Consider the following 21403-nt stretch of genomic DNA (forward strand, 5'->3'; position numbering starts at 1 on the left):
CTCTGTCACCAGAGGTTACTCAGTAATGTATAGAGCCATGTCATGGTGGAATGCTCTGTCACCAGAGGTTACTCAGTAATGTATAGAGCCATGTCATGGTGGAATGCTCTGTCACCAGAGGTTACTCAGTAATGTATAGAGCCATGTCATGGTGGAATGCTCTGTCACCAGAGGTTACTCAGTAATGTATAGAGCCATGTCATGGTGGAATGCTCTGTCACCAGAGGTTACTCAGTAATGTATAGAGCCATGTCATGGTGGAATGCTCTGTCACCAGAGGTTACTCAGTAATGTATAGAGCCATGTCATGGTGGAATGCTCTGTCACCAGAGGTTACTCAGTAATGTATAGAGCCATGTCATGGTGGAATGCTCTGTCACCAGAGGTTACTCAGTAATGTATAGAGCCATGTCATGGTGGAATGCTCTGTCACCAGAGGTTACTCAGTAATGTATAGAGCCATGTCATGGTGGAATGCTCTGTCACCAGAGGTTACTCAGTAATGTATAGAGCCATGTCATGGTGGAATGCTCTGTCACCAGAGGTTACTCAGTAATGTATAGAGCCATGTCATGGTGGAATGCTCTGTCACCAGAGGTTACTCAGTAATGTATAGAGCCATGTCATGGTGGAATGCTCTGTCACCAGAGGTTACTCAGTAATGTATAGAGCCATGTCATGGTGGAATGCTCTGTCACCAGAGGTTACTCAGTAATGTATAGAGCCATGTCATGGTGGAATGCTCTGTCACCAGAGGTTACTCAGTAATGTATAGAGCCATGTCATGGTGGAATGCTCTGTCACCAGAGGTTACTCAGTAATGTATAGAGCCATGTCATGGTGGAATGCTCTGTCACCAGAGGTTACTCAGTAATGTATAGAGCCATGTCATGGTGGAATGCTCTGTCACCAGAGGTTACTCAGTAATGTATAGAGCCATGTCATGGTGGAATGCTCTGTCACCAGAGGTTACTCAGTAATGTATAGAGCCATGTCATGGTGGAATGCTCTGTCACCAGAGGTTACTCAGTAATGTATAGAGCCATGTCATGGTGGAATGCTCTGTCACCAGAGGTTACTCAGTAATGTATAGAGCCATGTCATGGTGGAATGCTCTGTCACCAGAGGTTACTCAGTAATGTATAGAGCCATGTCATGGTGGAATGCTCTGTCACCAGAGGTTACTCAGTAATGTATAGAGCCATGTCATGGTGGAATGCTCTGTCACCAGAGGTTACTCAGTAATGTATAGAGCCATGTCATGGTGGAATGCTCTGTCACCAGAGGTTACTCAGTAATGTATAGAGCCATGTCATGGTGGAATGCTCTGTCACCAGAGGTTACTCAGTAATGTATAGAGCCATGTCATGGTGGAATGCTCTGTCACCAGAGGTTACTCAGTAATGTATAGAGCCATGTCATGGTGGAATGCTCTGTCACCAGAGGTTACTCAGTAATGTATAGAGCCATGTCATGGTGGAATGCTCTGTCACCAGAGGTTACTCAGTAATGTATAGAGCCATGTCATGGTGGAATGCTCTGTCACCAGAGGTTACTCAGTAATGTATAGAGCCATGTCATGGTGGAATGCTCTGTCACCAGAGGTTACTCAGTAATGTATAGAGCCATGTCATGGTGGAATGCTCTGTCACCAGAGGTTACTCAGTAATGTATAGAGCCATGTCATGGTGGAATGCTCTGTCACCAGAGGTTACTCAGTAATGTATAGAGCCATGTCATGGTGGAATGCTCTGTCACCAGAGGTTACTCAGTAATGTATAGAGCCATGTCATGGTGGAATGCTCTGTCACCAGAGGTTACTCAGTAATGTATAGAGCCATGTCATGGTGGAATGCTCTGTCACCAGAGGTTACTCAGTAATGTATAGAGCCATGTCATGGTGGAATGCTCTGTCACCAGAGGTTACTCAGTAATGTATAGAGCCATGTCATGGTGGAATGCTCTGTCACCAGAGGTTACTCAGTAATGTATAGAGCCATGTCATGGTGGAATGCTCTGTCACCAGAGGTTACTCAGTAATGTATAGAGCCATGTCATGGTGGAATGCTCTGTCACCAGAGGTTACTCAGTAATGTATAGAGCCATGTCATGGTGGAATGCTCTGTCACCAGAGGTTACTCAGTAATGTATAGAGCCATGTCATGGTGGAATGCTCTGTCACCAGAGGTTACTCAGTAATGTATAGAGCCATGTCATGGTGGAATGCTCTGTCACCAGAGGTTACTCAGTAATGTATAGAGCCATGTCATGGTGGAATGCTCTGTCACCAGAGGTTACTCAGTAATGTATAGAGCCATGTCATGGTGGAATGCTCTGTCACCAGAGGTTACTCAGTAATGTATAGAGCCATGTCATGGTGGAATGCTCTGTCACCAGAGGTTACTCAGTAATGTATAGAGCCATGTCATGGTGGAATGCTCTGTCACCAGAGGTTACTCAGTAATGTATAGAGCCATGTCATGGTGGAATGCTCTGTCACCAGAGGTTACTCAGTAATGTATAGAGCCATGTCATGGTGGAATGCTCTGTCACCAGAGGTTACTCAGTAATGTATAGAGCCATGTCATGGTGGAATGCTCTGTCACCAGAGGTTACTCAGTAATGTATAGAGCCATGTCATGGTGGAATGCTCTGTCACCAGAGGTTACTCAGTAATGTATAGAGCCATGTCATGGTGGAATGCTCTGTCACCAGAGGTTACTCAGTAATGTATAGAGCCATGTCATGGTGGAATGCTCTGTCACCAGAGGTTACTCAGTAATGTATAGAGCCATGTCATGGTGGAATGCTCTGTCACCAGAGGTTACTCAGACATAACGCTCAGCTTTAAAAAACTGATAAAAACAGATTTTCACGGTGCATCGCCTCTTCTAAAGATCTGATGTAACTGTAATGTTTATAAAAATATCAATATGTATAAAAGATGAAGAACAGCTGCTCTTTCCATGACATAGATGGACTTGTTGAATCCAGGTGAAAGCTATGATCCCTTATTGATGTCACTCGTAAAATCCACTTCAATCAGTGTAGATGAAGGGGAAGAGACAGGTGGTTAAAGAAGGATTTTGAAGCTTTGAGACAATTGAGACATGGATTGAGTATGTGTGCTATTCAGAGGGTGAATGGGCAAGCCAAAAGATTGAAGTGCCTTTTGAACAGGGTATAATAGTAGGTGTCAGGTGCACCGGTTTATGTCAAGAACTGCAACGCTCAACAGTTTCCTGTGTGTATCAAGAATGATCCACCACCCAAAGGGCATCCAGCCAAGTTGACACAACTGTGGGACACATTAGTGTCCACATGGTCCAGCATCCCTGTGGAACGCTTTCAACACCTTGTAGTCCACGCCCCTACGAATTGATTGGAGTCCACCTGTGGTAAATTCAATTGATTGGATATTTGGAAAGGCACACAGCTGTCTATATAAGGTCCCACAGTTGACAGTGCATGTCAGAGCAAAAACCAAGCCATGAGGTCAAAGAAATAGTCCGTAGAGCTCCGAGACAGGATTGTGTCGAGGTACAGATCTGGGGAAGGTCCTCAGCTGGCATGCCATCCAGCCCTGGAGGTTTCCCAGACTTAAAGGCTTTATTTACACCAGCAAGTTTCTCCTCTGGAATTTGGCCTTCTTTCTGTACAGCTGTTCATTTTACATTATTCAAATAAAAAAATGCTTACAATTGACTTTGGTTAGTAGAGATGGCGGGAACTGAAACCAATACATGGGCTTAAAGTACCTTGCTTCCTCTTTCAAAATATATTTTGGTGAATCAGGGGTGACTCAGGGGTGACTTTGTCATTTGTAACACATTTCAGTAAGTAATTTTTTGTAGCATTTCTAGGTTGAAGGTTAATAAAGAACTGGGTATTGTTTTCCACATATTCCATCCAGTTGTCTTTATTTGTTCTAATATATTGCACTGGATCTTTCTGGAAGAAGTTCCTCCATGTCTTTGTGTTTATCCTCTAACTTACTCTGAGCCTCTCTGGTACCGTTTGTATTGCTATCTAACTGTACTGTTAGTCCTTATTTCCCTTTGTTAATATGGACTCTTTGGACCTAAATGTCTTTTGTTTTAGAGCTGAGTACTGAATTTCATGGCCTCTAAAGGCACATTTAAAAGTGTCCCATACAATAAGGGGATCTGCTGTACCTATCTTATGTTGGAAAAAGACAGTTATAAATTCTTCTGTCCTGGTAAAAAAAATAAAAGTGACCATCCAATAGGCTTTGATTCAATGTCCAGTATCCTCACCCACGTGGGAATTCTGGAAGAGTAATATATATGCCAATTATTAGACGTTCCGACCACATTCTGTCCCCTATCAACACTTTTTAAAAACTTTTGGTGCCAGCGAGGATGACAAGAAAGTAGTCAAAACAACTAGCACATTGGGGCGGCAGGGTAGCCTAGTGGTTAGAGAGTTGGACTAGTAACCGGAAGGTTGCAAGTTCAAACCACCGAGCTGACAAGGTACAAATCTGTCGTTCTGCCCCTGAACAGGCAGTTAACCCACTGTTCCTAGGCCGTCATTGAAAATAAGAATTTGTTCTTAACTGACTTGCCTAGTTAAATAAAGGTTAAATAAAATAAAAATAAAATAAAAAATTGGTTATATATATATTTATTTGAATGTAATATCTTATGTTTTGTCTCTTGTGTACTTTATAATGTGTATGTTTTATGTGTACCGAAGGGAGAGTAGCTGCTGCATGTGCTGTAACTACTGGGGATCCTAATAAAGTCAACACTCATATCATTAGCAATGAGCAGGTGAGCCAGCGTGAGGGAGGGAGAGAGAGGAGGAGGCAGGCGATATTGATATGAGTGAGATGCAAGACCTCGCTCTCACACAGTCACACACAGTATCTGCATGTTCACGGGTTCACATCAAGCTGTTCACAGCGTGGAGGCCAGGGAACCAAAACAGAGGAAAAGTTGAGCCTCGCGCATCAACCCACCCTGACTGTTGTCTGTCTGATAGAACACGTTTCCACCCTGACTTGAACATGGGTGGCCTCATGCTGGCCCACTGTACCTTCCTAGGGGGCCTGATCTCTTGCTGGCCCACTGTACCTTCCTAGGGGGCTTGATCTCTTGCTGGCCCACTGTACCTTCCTAGGGGGCTTGATCTCTTGCTGGCCCACTGTACCTTCCTAGGGGGCTTGATCTCATGCTGGCCCACTGTACCTTCCTAGGGGGCTTGATCTCATGCTGGCCCACTGTACCTTCCTAGGGGGCTTGATCTCATGCTGGCCCACTGTACCTTCCTAGGGGGCCTGATCTCATGCTGGCCCACTGTACCTTCCTAGGGGGCTTGATCTCATGCTGGCCCACTGTACCTTCCTAGGGGGCCTGATCTCATGCTGGCCCACTGTACCTTCCTAGGGGGCCTGATCTCATGCTGGCCCACTGTACCTTCCTAGGGGGCTTGATCTCATGCTGGCCCACTGTGCCTTCCTAGGGGGCTTGATCTCATGCTGGCCCACTGTGCCTTCCTAGGGGGCTTGATCTCATGCTGGCCCACTGTGCCTTCCTAGGGGGCTCGATCTCATGCTGGCCCACTGTGCCTTCCTAGGGGGCTTGATCTCATGCTGGCCCACTGTACCTTCCTAGGGTTTTTTCTTTCATTAGACATGCTAAAAGTGTTCTCACAGACACCTTGTGTAGTTTCCATTTGATGACAATACATTTGAAGTTAACTCAATGGGGTTAGAGCTGTGTTGCTCAACGCAAGAACACATTCTTATTGGAGGAGTTTTCCAATATCGTTAGAAGCCAGAGAACAATCAACAGGAACATCTTTAAGAAGATCGTTTGAATGAAAGTGTTTTACTTAAAAAGTTTGCTGATAGGAGTTTGTCTGTGGGGTAGCCTTACTGTTATCTGATAGGAGTTTGTCTGTGGGGTAGCCTTACTGTTATCTGATAGGAGTTTGTCTGTGGGGTAGCCTTACTGTTATCTGATAGGAGTTTGTCTGTGGGGTAGCCTTGCTGTTATCTGATAGGAGTTTGTCTGTGGGGTAGCCTTACTGTTATCTGATAGGAGTTTGTCTGTGGGGTAGCCTTACTGTTATCTGATAGGAGTTTGTCTGTGGGGTAGCCTTGCTGTTATCTGATAGGAGTTTGTCTGTGGGGTAGCCTTACTGTTATCTGATAGGAGTTTGTCTGTGGGGTAGCCTTACTGTTATCTGATAGGAGTTTGTCTGTGGGGTAGCCTTACTGTTATCTGATAGGAGTTTGTCTGTGGGGTAGCCTTACTGTTATCTGATAGGAGTTTGTCTGTGGGGTAGCCTTACTGTTATCTGATAGGAGTTTGTCTGTGGGGTAGCCTTACTGTTATCTGATAGGAGTTTGTCTGTGGGGTAGCCTTACTGTTATCTGATAGGAGTTTGTCTGTGGGGTAGCCTTACTGTTATCTGATAGGAGTTTGTCTCTGGGGTAGCCTGACTGTTATTTGATAGGAGTTTGTCTGTGGGGTAGCCTTACTGTTATCTGATAGGAGTTTGTCTGTGGGGTAGCCTTACTGTTATCTGATAGGAGTTTGTCTGTGGGGTAGCCTTACTGTTATCTGATAGGAGTTTGTCTCTGGGGTAGCCTGACTGTTATCTGATAGGAGTTTGTCTGTGGGGTAGCCTTACTGTTATCTGATAGGAGTTTGTCTGTGGGGTAGCCTTACTGTTATCTGATAGGAGTTTGTCTGTGGGGTAGCCTTACTGTTATCTGATAGGAGTTTGTCTGTGGGGTAGCCTTACTGTTATCTGATAGGAGTTTGTCTGTGGGGTAGCCTTACTGTTATCTGATAGGAGTTTGTCTGTGGGGTAGCCTTACTGTTATCTGATAGGAGTTTGTCTCTGGGGTAGCCTGACTGTTATTTGATAGGAGTTTGTCTGTGGGGTAGCCTTACTGTTATCTGATAGGAGTTTGTCTGTGGGGTAGCCTTACTGTTATCTGATAGGAGTTTGTCTGTGGGGTAGCCTTACTGTTATCTGATAGGAGTTTGTCTCTGGGGTAGCCTGACTGTTATCTGATAGGAGTTTGTCTGTGGGGTAGCCTTACTGTTATCTGATAGGAGTTTGTCTGTGGGGTAGCCTTACTGTTATCTGATAGGAGTTTGTCTGTGGGGTAGCCTGACTGTTATCTGATAGGAGTTTGTCTGTGGGGTAGCCTTACTGTTATCTGATAGGAGTTTGTCTGTGGGGTAGCCTTACTGTTATCTGATAGGAGTTTGTCTGTGGGGTAGCCTTACTGTTATCTGATAGGAGTTTGTCTCTGGGGTAGCCTGACTGTTATCTGATAGGAGTTTGTCTGTGGGGTAGCCTTACTGTTATCTGATAGGAGTTTGTCTCTGGGGTAGCCTGACTGTTATTTGATAGGAGTTTGTCTGTGGGGTAGCCTTACTGTTATCTGATAGGAGTTTGTCTGTGGGGTAGCCTTACTGTTATTTGATAGGAGTTTGTCTGTGGGGTAGCCTTACCGTTATGTTAGTCCCATCATGTAGCAATATCCAGTGTTCATTTTCAAATTCAATATCTGTGATCCAGTCAGATAACAACAAGCAAGCAATGATATACTGTAAAATGAATCTCAGATTAAATATTTGTTTTTGTTTATTTGTACAGATGTCAGGCTTAGTTTTTAATTAAAGATGGCATGTTTTGATAATCTATCCACTTTGAAGAAATCCTTAGAAATGCTCTTTTGCTTCCCAGAAGGGTTTTGGGGGAAAGCTATAATAAGGCCAGAAGAACTGAAGTATGCCACTTAATTATTTAGTTGTCTCTCTCTCTCTATGCTTCCCCTTCTGTCTAGGGGTTAATAATGTGTTACTTCTCTTCACTGGTCAGGTGTTCTCTTCTCCCTCTCATAGCAACATTACATCTGCTTAGGGAGCAGCAGCCTCGTTTACACTAAATATCTGGATGCGCCATTTATGAAAAGAACATGTACGTTTACATTAAAAAAATGTATTTCTAAACTTGGCGCACCCCGTACATAGGTATGTTTCTCGTTATAAATCAGACCTGTCGTAAAACTGTGCACGTATGAATGAGAATTATAACTCTGTCAGAAAAACACCCTCCGTTCACCTTTTATGGTGACCATAACACCCTCCGTTCACCTTTTATGGTGACCATAACACCCTCCGTTCACCTTTTATGGTGACCATAACACCCTCCGTTCACCTTTTATGGTGACCATAACACCCTCCGTTCACCTTTTATGGTGACCATAACACCCTCCGTTCACCTTTTATGGTGACCATAACACCCTCCGTTCACCTTTTATGGTGACGATAACACCCTCCGTTCACCTTTTATGGTGACGATAACACCCTTCATTCACCCTTTTATGGTGACGATAACACCCTCCGTTCACCTTTTATGGTGACCATAACACCCTCCGTTCACCTTTTATGGTGACCATAACACCCTCCGTTCACCTTTTATGGTGACGATAACACCCTTCATTCACCCTTTTATGGTGACGATAACACCCTTCATTCACCCTTTTATGGTGACGATAACACCCTTCATTCACCTTTTTATTTGACCATAACACCCTTCATTCACCCTTTTATGGTGACCATAACACCCTTCATTCACCCTTTCTGCTTTCTAAAAGAGAGAGCAATGGCAAATTTGATCTCATTTCTCTAGTGGTGTGACGGGGCAGAATGTTTTAATCTATTACAGGAACTTTTCATATCTAAACATGCTGCCTAAAGCCAGTGCCAAACACTTGATTGATTGTGTTTTAGAAACAAGTTCAAAGTAAAATGCTACCACCCACACTTCTATGCAAAAGAGAAATAGTTGTTGAATATTTAGTTTGTCAATAGATTGTGTTTCTATCTGCGTTCGTACAGGCTCTGAGATGGAATAGGTTAATGACGTCACGCCTACCCATACTGTCACATCTTTTACATCAGCTACCAGTCTAGTTACTGGGTTTGTACAATGTTTCTATCTGCGTTGGTACAGGCTCTGAGATGGAATAGGTTAATGACGTCACGCCTACCCATACTGTCACATCTTTTACATCAGCTACCAGTCTATTTACTGGGTTTGTACAATGTTTCTATCTGCGTTGGTACAGGCTCTGAGATGGAATAGGTTAATGACGTCACGCCTACCCATACTGTCACATCTTTTACATCAGCTACCAGTCTATTTACTGGGTTTGTACAATGTTTCTATCTGCGTTGGTACAGGCTCTGAGATGGAATAGGTTAATGACGTCACGCCTACCCATACTGTCACATCTTTTACATCAGCTACCAGTCTAGTTACTGGGTTTGTACAATGTTTCTATCTGCGTTGGTACAGGCTCTGAGATGGAATAGGTTAATGACGTCACGCCTACCCATACTGTCACATCTTTTACATCAGCTACCAGTCTATTTACTGGGTTTGTACAATGTTTCTATCTGCGTTGGTACAGGCTCTGAGATGGAATAGGTTAATGACGTCACGCCTACCCATACTGTCACATCTTTTACATCAGCTACCAGTCTAGTTACTGGGTTTGTACAATGTTTCTATCTGCGTTGGTACAGGCTCTGAGATGGAATAGGTTAATGACGTCACGCCTACCCATACTGTCACATCTTTTACATCAGCTACCAGTCTAGTTACTGGGTTTGTACAATGTTTCTATCTGCGTTGGTACAGGCTCTGAGATGGAATAGGTTAATGACGTCACGCCTACCCATACTGTCACATCTTTTACATCAGCTACCAGTCTATTTACTGGGTTTGTACAATGTTTCTATCTGCGTTGGTACAGGCTCTGAGATGGAATAGGTTAATGATGTCACGCCTACCCATACTGTCACATCTTTTACATCAGCTACCAGTCTAGTTACTGGGTTTGTACAATGTTTCTATCTGCGTTGGTACAGGCTCTGAGATGGAATAGGTTAATGACGTCACGCCTACCCATACTGTCACATCTTTTACATCAGCTACCAGTCTATTTACTGGGTTTGTACAATGTTTCTATCTGCGTTGGTACAGGCTCTGAGATGGAATAGGTTAATGACGTCACGCCTACCCATACTGTCACATCTTTTACATCAGCTACCAGTCTAGTTACTGGGTTTGTACAATGTTTCTATCTGCGTTGGTACAGGCTCTGAGATGGAATAGGTTAATGACGTCACGCCTACCCATACTGTCACATCTTTTACATCAGCTACCAGTCTAGTTACTGGGTTTGTACAATGTTTGCATTTTTTGCATTAACTTTTGCTGTATCTGGCAAAGGACTGGGACAGTTTCTGGAAGAGTAAAGGATCACAAATGTTTGTGGAGCTGTCAGCACAACGTTTTAACCCCCCCCCCCCCCCCACCATATCACCCATTTGCACAAAACACTTACTTGCCTGCCTGCATTACAAATCACCAACCACTAGTGAATGTGCATACATGGTCTAAAGTCTGTGTGGAGGAAAGGGCATTCTCACTCCAAGTTCAGTTTTTATGAATGCCAACTTTTGCGGGAAAACTGGCGCAAACGTTTTGGTGGTTTATTTTGTACGTACGCAATGTTTACAAATGAGGCCTATCAATCAACTATTTTTGCATTTGACTGAGCCTACCTGAAGTGTTTGACTATTCCTGCACTTTTGGTACCATTCTATTGGGTCCATTGCGCCAGGAAAGCTGCCAAGCTGAAGTAAGCCCATCCAAAAGTATTTGAACCCAACACTGGTCTGTTCAAGAGTAATGGATGATATGCCGTAATGTGGTGTGACCTATTCCCTGAGTATCTTAATATTCATAGTGTTATGATAAATGTGTGTGTGTGTGTGTGTGTGTGGCACAATGGAACAATATAATTAGTTCCCCATATGCACATAATGCCTAGTGGCAGGACGATGTGCACTAGTTTCCTTTCCAGCCATTTGTTTCTTGTCAGCAATCAGCCTAGAGTAGACTGATCCTCACTGAGGTAACTCGGCCTAGAGTAGACTGATCCTCACGGAGGTAACTCGGCCTAGAGTAGACTGATCCTCACTGAGGTAACTCGGCCTAGAGTAGACTGATCCTCACTGAGGTAACTCGGCCTAGAGTAGACTGATCCTCACGGAGGTAACTCGGCCTAGAATAGACTGATCCTCACTGAGGTAACTCGGCCTAGAGTAGACTGATCCTCACTGAGGTAACTCGGCCTAGAGTAGACTGATCCTCACTGAGGTAACTCGGCCTAGAGTAGACTGATCCTCACTGAGGTAACTCGGCCTAGAATAGACTGATCCTCACTGAGGTAACTCGGCCTAGAGTAGACTGATCCTCACTGAGGTAACTCGGCCTAGAGTAGACTGATCCTCACTGAGGTAACTCGGCCTAGAGTAGACTGATCCTCACTGAGGTAACTCGGCACTGATCCTCACTGAGGTAACTCGGCACTGATCCTCACTGAGGTAACTCGGCACTGATCCTCACTGAGGTGACTCGGCACTGATCCTCACTGAGGTGACTCGGCACTGATCCTCACTGAGGTGACTCGGCACTGATCCTCTCTGAGGTGACTCGGCACTGATCCTCACTGAGGTGACTCGGCACTGATCCTCACTGAGGTGACTCGGCACTGATCCACACTGAGGTAACTCGGCCTAGAGTAGACTGGTCCTCACTGAGGTAACTCGGCCAAGCTGTAAACGAGTGTAAACAAACACCTAAGTAGAGCAGTGAGCACTGGCTTATTGAAACAAATGTCCTGTCAGACACTGCTGGAGGAGAAACAGGAATCTCTAACACATTGACAAGCATGTGTCTCTCCACTGTGTGTGTGTTGGCACTGGCTTCTGTGTAGGAGCCTGATGTATTCCTAAGGCCATGAACTCACCACTAAGAACCATTGTCAGGTGACAGGTCTAATTTAGTGAACTGGGCGACTGACTCAAATGCTGACAGATGAGAGTCCATATTTTACAACTTGTCTATTCACACCCAGACAGTCCAAACCCAGCAGGGTGATTTAGTAGAGCAGTGTAACCCATCGTTGTAATGTAAAAAAAAACTGCATTATAAACTGGGTGGTTCCTGCCCTGAATGCTGATTGGCTGACAACCATGGTATATCAGACTGTATACCATGGGTATGACAAAACATTTATTTTTTCTGCTGTACTTACGTTGGTGACCAGTTTATAATAGCAATAAGGCACCTCGGGGGTCTGTGGTATATGGCCAATATACCACGGCTAAGGGCTGTATCCAGGCACTCCGTGATGCGTCGTGCCTAAGAACAGCCCTTAGCTGTGGTATATTGGCCATATACCACACCCCCTCGTGCCTTATTGCTTAATTATACCCCCCTATTACTGGTGCCTTCAGAAAGTATTCATACCCCTTGACTTATTCCACATTCTGTGTTTACAGCCTGAATTACAAAATGTATTTGTGTCTCTCACCTATCTACACACACTACCCCATAATGACATAGTGAAATGTCTCTCACCCATCTACACACACTAGCCCATAATGACAAAGTGAAAACATGTTTTTAGAAATGTTTATTCTGCATTTCATTTTCAATACATTTGAAATCTCATTTGCATAATTATTCACACCCCTGAGTCAATACATGTTAGAATCACCATTGGCTGTGATTCCATCTGTGAGTCTTTCTGGGTAAGTTTCTAAGAGCTTCGTACACCTGGATTGTACAATATTTGCACATTATTCTTTAAAAATGATTTGTTGGTTAATCATTGCTAAACAGCCTTTTTCAAGTCTTGCCATAGATTTTCAAGCCGATTTTAAGATAAAACTAACTCGGCCACTCAGGAACATTCAATGTTGTCTTGGTAAGCAACTCCAGTGTAGATTTGGCCTTATGTTTTAGGTTATTGTCCTGTTGAAATGTGAAATTGTCTGCCAGTGTCTGTTGGAAAACAGACTGAACCCGGTTTTCCGCTAGGATTTTTCCTGTGCCTAGTTCTATTCTGTTTATTTGTATCCTAAAAATCTCCCTAGACCTTGCCGATGACAAGCATACCCATTACTGCCACCACCACCATGCTTGAAAACATGAAGAGTGGTACTCAGTGATGTGTTGTGTTGGATCTTCCCCCAAACATAACACTTTGTATTCAGGACATAAAGTGCATTTCTTTGCTGCAGTTTTACTTCAGTGCCTTATTTCAAACAGGATGCATGTTTTGGAATATTTTTTATTCTGCACAGGCTTCCTTCTTTTCACAATATGTTAGTTAGTATTGTGGAGAAACTACAATGCTGTTGATCCATCCTCAGTTTTCCCCTCACACAGCCATTAAACTGTGTAACTATTGGTCAGAACATTGTGCTATATAAGGAATCCATTTGGAACAGTCTGTCTCAGAAGTGTTTCTCTACTGTAAGGTAGTTATTTGTGGGTTTATGGGCTGTCTTCACTGACATCCATTAGTTTCAGAGAGAGAAGCTGACACACACACACACACACACACACACACACACACACACACACACACACACACACACACACACACACACACACACACACACACACACACACACACACACACACACACACACACACACACACACACATACACAGGTTAAAATGACTGTGTTCCTCCTCTCCTTTAAGTGTGTTTCCTATGTTTCCTCCATTCTATGAATTCCTAATGTTGAAGAATGTAAAAGTCTTCCCTAAAAAAGGCTGCTGGCACACAGCAACAACTAAACAAGAAAGCAAACTCACTCTGTATCGTGTAAAAATCTAGACCTAGGTATCTCCCGAGAGGGGTGGGTTGGCTAGCACTCTTCATACGCAGCAGCAGCTGCAATAGCTTCACTGGTTTTGGTGGGATAAAAGCTTCTTCTGGAGTGATATTTACATTAGAGTTGAGTGGGGGGGGGGGGGGGGGGGGTTGTGTGCCATGGAGTTATGACTTACCCTGCCTCTTCTTTTTCTACTACTGTTCCTGTTGGAAGTGAAATTGTCCTGTTTCTGTTAGTGTAGAGTGATTAACCCACATATCTGTTATTGATTTATTGTTGTTGTCATTTTTTACCCTTTTTTTTCTCCCCAATTTCGTGATTACGATCTTGTCTCATCGCTGCAACATTTATTTTCTTTAAGCTCAATGTGCACATCACACAGTTTCTCCAGAGATAAATCAGATCCAGCCTGAACTGTGCAATGTAGAAAGGGAGTTGTAGTTTACAGTGCTGTGAAAAAGAATCAGTTTTGTCTTTTACATCACAAAGGGTCTAATAAGTTTACATGATTCTAGATGAATAGTCCTGCTCTTAAAGAGCCTTCCTTTGGAGGTGATTAGACTATAGGTCTCCATGGACACAACACGAGTCCCTCTAGTTGTCTACAATGACTAACCTCTTCAATATGATGCTGTTTGCTATGCATCTGTTGGGCATGTTCATGCTACTAGGTGGATGCTGGCCACTGCAGAGCCCCAACAGTAGTCTATTGTACTGATTTTAATGTTGTTTGTTTGTTTGTTATTGACAATGAGAGGAATCCAAGCTAATAAACATCTCTGTCATCATATTCATGAAGAATACTTTTATCAAATCATGTTTGCGAGTCGAGGAGGGAGCCTCATTGTCAGATGTATCCCACTAGTGAAATAGAGCTTCGTGTTATGTATGCCTACGCGCTAGGCTACTCTGTGTCTGAGTGCAGGAAAGGAATGGACTGGAGAATACAGCCGCTTTGATCTGGTGAAGTAATGGGGATGTGATGATCATAGTGTACTGTCTGACAGAGAGGGATGGATAGAGAGAGACTATATGATAGTATTTTATAGTTTTGCATTTTAATTTCACCAAATGTCCATATCTGCAGTAATTTTGTAATGATAGTGTTTCACAGTATTACTTTACATGCCAGTGTTGTGATCGGCTGTGACATTCGTCTATTGATTTCTCCCGCCGGCATCTGTGGCCGGCATCTGTGGGAAAGCTGTTCTGACTTTGGCTGTCATATATATATATATATATATATATATATATTTAGCTAATTCCCCGGTTGCTAAAATTCTTAAGGGTTTATGTGAGAAAACAACTACTGAATAGTGTAGGGAATCATTGTACCATCTGAATCACTGTGAAATATCTTGCAATTCACTTAGCACTAGGCTGCATTTAAAACAAATCTCCCTCCTCCCCAGAATCCCATTTCTCCGTAACATGGCGGAGCACTTGAACCTTTTCCTTTCTGTTTTGGTCCACCAGCTTCAAACAGCTGAAAAACTATATATTCTTTTGTATTTTTTGAAGATATTTAACAGTGATTTAGATGGTACAATGATTCCCTATACTATTCAGTGCTTGTTTTCTCACATAAAGTGAAATTCAGCCAGCAGGAAACGTTAGAGGGATTTCCACTAGATAACACAACCAGGAAACGATAGAGGGATTTCCACTAGATAACACAACCAGGAAACGATAGAGGGATTTCCACTAGATAACACAACCAGGAAACGATAGAGGGATTTCCACTAGATAACACAACCAGGAAACGATAGAGGGATTTCCACTAGATAACACAACCAGGAAACGATAGAGGGATTTCCACTAGATAACACAACCAGGAAACGATAGAGGGATTTCCACTAGATAACACAACCAGGAAACGATAGAGGGATTTCCACTAGATAACACAACCAGGAAACGATAGAGGGATGTCCACTAGATAACACAACCAGGAAACGATAGAGGGATGTCCACTAGATAACACAACCAGGAAACGATAGAGGGATTTCCTCTAGATAACACAACCACCTAGTCAAAACAACTTTCCCATTTTGAGGCCAATATCACAAACAATCAAATCAAATCATTTGTCACATGCACCAAATACAACAGGACCTTAACATGAAATGCTTACTTACAAGCCCTTAACCATCAATGCAGATTTAATAAAGTATTTACAAAATAAACTAAACTAAAGTAAATAATAAAATGGTAATACTTTTACTGAGTCAATGTACCTCAACAGGACAGGTTGACAGGTTGACTCGGCACCGAGTCAAATTACCTCGACAGGTCAGGTTGACAGGTTGACTCGGCACCGAGTCAAATTACCTCGACAGGACAGGTTGACAGGTTGACTCGGCACCGAGTCAAATTACCTCGACAGGACAGGTTGACAGGTTGACTCGGCACCGAGTCAAATTACCTCGACAGGTCAGGTTGACAGGTTGACTCGGCACCGAGTCAAATTACCTCGACAGGTCAGGTTGACAGGTTGACTCGGCACCGAGTCAAATTACCTCGACAGGTCAGGTTGACAGGTTGACTCGGCACCGAGTCAAATTACCTCGACAGGTTTGTTGAGGTAATTTGTACATGTAGGTAGGGGTAAAGTGACTATGCATAGATAATAAGCAGTGAGTAGTAGCAGTGTCAAAACAAAGGGGGGGTAGCCAAAAAGTCCAGGTAGCCATTTGATTAAGTGTTCAGCAGTCTTATGGCTTGGGGGTAGAAGCTGTTAAGGAGCCTTTTGGACCTAGACTTGGCGCTCCGGTACTGCTTCTGGTAATCCGTCTGGCCCCGCGGCCTTGTGAATGTTGACCTGTTTAAAGGTCTTGCTCACATCTGCTACGGAGATCGTGATCACACATTTGTCCGGAGCAGCTGGTGCTCTCATGCATCCTTCAGTGTTGCTTGCCTCGAAGCGAGCATAAAAGGCAGTTAGATTTGATTTGATTTTGCCCGTCTGGTAGGCTTGCATCACTGGGCAGCTTGCGGCGGCGTTTCCCTTTGTAGTCGGTAATAGTTTGCAAACCCTGCCACATATATACGTACGGTCACTGTGGGGATGAGGTTGTTGATGCACTTTATGATGAAGCCGGTGGTATGAGATGGTATACAGCTCAATGCCATTCATCCGGGATGAATCCCGGGAGATATTCCAGTCTGTTCTAGCAAAACAGTCCTGTAGCTTTGCAACCGCGTCATTTGACCACTTCTGTATTGAGCGAGTCACTGGTACTTCCTGCTTTACTTTAGTGTTTAAGCAGAAATCAGGAGGATATAATTCTGGTCAGATTTGCCAAATGGAGGGTGAGGGAGAGCTTTGTATGTGTCTCTGTGTGTGGAGAAAGGTGGTCTATAGTTTTTTCTTCTTCTGGATGCACATATAACATGCTGGTAGAAATGAGGTAAAACATATTTAAGTTTGCCTGCATTAAAGTCCCCGGGCCACTAGGAGTGCCACTTCTGGATGAGCATTTAGCCACTTGCTTACGAATTCTCACAAGGCACCCTGATCTGCACCCCTGTATCTCCTTCTTTTCTTCATGCAAATGACGGGGATTTGGACCTTGTCAGGGAGCAACATTAGATCCTTTGCGTCAGACTCATTAAAAGGAAAATCTTTGTCCAGTTCGAGGGGAGTAGTCGCTGTTCTGTTCAGAAACTCTTTTCGGGTCATGAAAGATGGTAGCATGAACATTATGTACAAAATAAGTTACAAACAATGCGAAAAAACACATTCACTGCACTGGTGCGTAAGTAATACTGTGAAACACTATCATACAACTATTACTGCAGATGTATTATAGACCTTTTCTGAAATCACAATGCAGCACCTTTAACAAGAACGCAAATCTGGGTCCAGGAAACTGCCCCTCCACTGAGCCCAACCGATCCCCTCAATGTTTTAATATCATTCCTTTGCCATGTTTTTCTCACATTTTCCCTTGGCATGAATGCTGTTGCTTTTGCTTTCATGGTGCTTTTGACTTCATGGTGACGTAAACTGTGGTCTCGAAAGATAGACTTGTACACTGGGTTGTATAACTCCTCAGTCCTCCTCTTACAGCCCGTTGCAGTAATCGGGATGATAACACAGCCTGTTGCAGTAATCGGGATGATAACACAGCCTGTTGCAGTAATCGGGATGATAACACAGCCTGTTGCAGTAATCAGATGATAACACAACCTGTTGCAGTAATCGGGATGATAACACAGCCTGTTGCAGTAATCAGATGATAACACAACCTGTTGCAGTAATCGGGATGATAACACAGCCTGTTGCAGTAATCGGATGATAACACAGCCTGTTGCAGTAATCGGATGATAACACAGCCTGTTGCAGTAATCGGGATGATAACACAGCCTGTTGCAGTAATCGGATGATAACACAGCCTGTTGCAGTAATCGGATGATAACACAGCCTGTTGCAGTAATCGGGATGATAACACAGCCTGTTGCAGTAATCGGGATGATAACACAGCCTGTTGCAGTAATCGGGATGATAACACAGCCTGTTGCAGTAATCGGGATGATAACACAGCCTGTTGCAGTAATCGGGATGATAACACAGCCTGTTGCAGTAATCAGATGATAACAAAACCACACAACACAGATGGGAGATCTTCTAGGCCTATCTAATCAGCCTATCTAATCATCATAAGGCATTAATTCAGTCAACAAGATTTAAAAATGTAATAAAACATACATTTGTTAATTAAGCAGAGACCACCACTTTATTTTTGACCCTCACGTTGGTCCCCAAAGCAACACTGCACTCTATCAAATGATTCTCAATTTGCTTTACCCTCTGAAGAAAAATGATATGTAATGTTAATGTAAATTCTCCACATTATGCCAATTCAAGTTAATTTAATCCCCCCCGCAAGATGACTCAAGAAACGTCTTAATGTATACTAATATATGTTAATATATACCATTTTCGCAGAAGCTTTTATGCAAAGCCATTTATGGTCATGTGTGTATACATTATGCGTATGGGTAGCCCTGGGAATCAAACCCACTATTCTTGTCAATGCAAGCTCCATGCTCTACCAACCCAGCCAGACAGGACCATGTGTATTTACCATACTCTAGCAACCCAGCCAGACAGGACCATGTGTATTCACCATGCTCTACCAACCAAGCCAGACAGGACCATGTGTATTCACCATGCTCTACCAGACAGGACCATGTGTATTCACCATGCTCTACCAGACAGGACCATGTGTATTCACCATGCTCTACCAGACAGGACCATGTGTATTCACCATGCTCTACCAGACAGGACCATGTGTATTCACCATGCTCTACCAGACAGGACCATGTGTATTCACCATGCTCTACCAGACAGGACCATGTGTATTCACCATGCTCTACCAGACAGGACCATGTGTATTCACCATGCTCTACCAGACAGGACCATGTGTATTCACCATGCTCTACCAGACAGGACCATGTGTATTCACCATGCTCTACCAGACAGGACCATGTGTATTCACCATGCTCTACCAGACAGGACCATGTGTATTCACCATGCTCTACCAGACAGGACCATGTGTATTCACCATGCTCTACCAGACAGGACCATGTGTATTCACCATGCTCTACCAGACAGGACCATGTGTATTCACCATGCTCTACCAGACAGGACCATGTGTATTCACCATGCTCTACCAGACAGGACCATGTGTATTCACCATGCTCTACCAGACAGGACCATGTGTATTCACCATGCTCTACCAGACAGGACCATGTGTATTCACCATGCTCTACCAGACAGGACCATGTGTATTCACCATGCTCTACCAGACAGGACCATGTGTATTCACCATGCTCTACCAGACAGGACCATGTGTATTCACCATGCTCTACCAGACAGGACCATGTGTATTCACCATGCTCTACCAGACAGGACTATGTGTATTCACCATGCTCGACCAACCCAGCCAGACAGGACCATGTGTATTTACCATGCTCTACCAGACAGGACCATGTGTATTCACCATGCTCGACCAACCCAGCCAGACAGGACCATGTGTATTTACCATGCTCTACCAGACAGGACCATGTGTTTTCACCATGCTCTACCAGACAGGACCATGTGTATTCACCATGCTCTACCAGACAGGACCATGTGTATTCACCATGCTCTACCAGACAGGACCATGTGTTTTCACCATGCTCTACCAGACAGGACCATGTGTATTCACCATGCTCTACCAGACAGGACCATGTGTATTCACCATGCCCTACCAGACAGGACTATGTGTATTCACCATGCTCTACCAGACAGGACCATGTATATTCACCATGCTCTACCAGACAGGACCATGTGTATTCACCATGCTCTACCAGACAGGACCATGTGTATTCACCATGCTCTACCAGACAGGACCATGTGTATTCACCATGCTCTACCAGACAGGACCATGTGTTTTCACCATGCTCTACCAGACAGGACCATGTGTTTTCACCATGCTCTACCAGACAGGACCATGTGTTTTCACCATGCTCTACCAGACAGGACTATGTGTATTCACCATGCTCTACCAGACAGGACCATGTATATTCACCATGCTCTACCAGACAGGACCATGTGTATTCACCATGCTCTACCAGACAGGACCATGTGTATTCACCATGCTCTACCAGACAGGACCATGTGTATTCACCATGCTCTACCAGACAGGACCATGTGTATTCACCATGCTCTACCAGACAGGACCATGTGTATTCACCATGCTCTACCAGACAGGACCATGTGTATTCACCATGCTCTACCAGACAGGACCATGTGTATTCACCATGCTCTACCAGACAGGACCATGTATATTCACCATGCTCTACCAGACAGGACCATGTATATTCACCATGCTCTACCAGACAGGACCATGTATATTCACCATGCTCTACCAGACAGGACCATGTGTATTCACCATGCTCTACCAACCCAGCCAGCCAGGACCTTGTGTATTTGCATTACACAGTCATATATGAGGCTTTGTAGATCACCCAGCGGAGTTGTCAACCAACGGGAATTCAAAGCCATTGGATTTATGTTAAAAGTATACTTTGAATTTAACTTTTTTTTTAATACAAATTCCATCAATTTCTTTACATTCATAACTTTTTGTTAAATCCAAACAGTTATCCACCCTGTTTCAAAGTGATCAGTAGGAAAAACATATATTTTTTGTTTGATTAAAAGTGGAAATGAAGTTGATTCAACTCTCTCTCTCCCTACAGCACTGTACTCTCTCCTCCTGTTCTGTGTCTTCCTGTGGATCCCCTTTGTCTACTTCTATTATGAGGAGAAGGATGATGACAACATCAACAAGTGTTCAGTAAGACTGCTGCTGCCTGTCCTCTTACTGTACACACACACCACACCACAAACACACACACATATCAACAAGTGTTCAGTAAGACTGCGGCTACCTGTCCTCTTACTGTACACACACCACACCACACCACACACACACACACACACACACACACACACACACACACACACACACACACACACACACACACACACACACACACACACACACACACACATTTCAACAACTGTTCAGTAAGACTGTGGCTACCCGTCCTCTTACTGTACTCTAGACACACACACACACACACATTGACATTGG

General features: G+C 43.8%; 1 protein-coding gene across 6 annotated transcripts in view; it reads left to right on the top strand.

The window, feature by feature from the left end:
• Positions 1–21403, top strand: part of lmbrd1 (LMBR1 domain containing 1) — a 180069-nt gene that overhangs the window by 35879 nt on the left and 122787 nt on the right. For all 6 annotated transcript variants that reach the window (XM_031813193.1, XM_031813196.1, XM_031813194.1 and 3 more), the window contains exon 4: positions 21006–21103. In XM_031813193.1, coding sequence (XP_031669053.1) covers positions 21006–21103 — 98 coding nt within the window. The remainder of the gene's footprint in view (positions 1–21005; positions 21104–21403) is intronic.

The sequence above is a fragment of the Oncorhynchus kisutch genome, unplaced genomic scaffold (genome assembly GCF_002021735.2).
Source record: "Oncorhynchus kisutch isolate 150728-3 unplaced genomic scaffold, Okis_V2 Okis04b-Okis11a_hom, whole genome shotgun sequence".
Taxonomy (NCBI): Eukaryota; Metazoa; Chordata; class Actinopteri; order Salmoniformes; family Salmonidae; genus Oncorhynchus; species Oncorhynchus kisutch.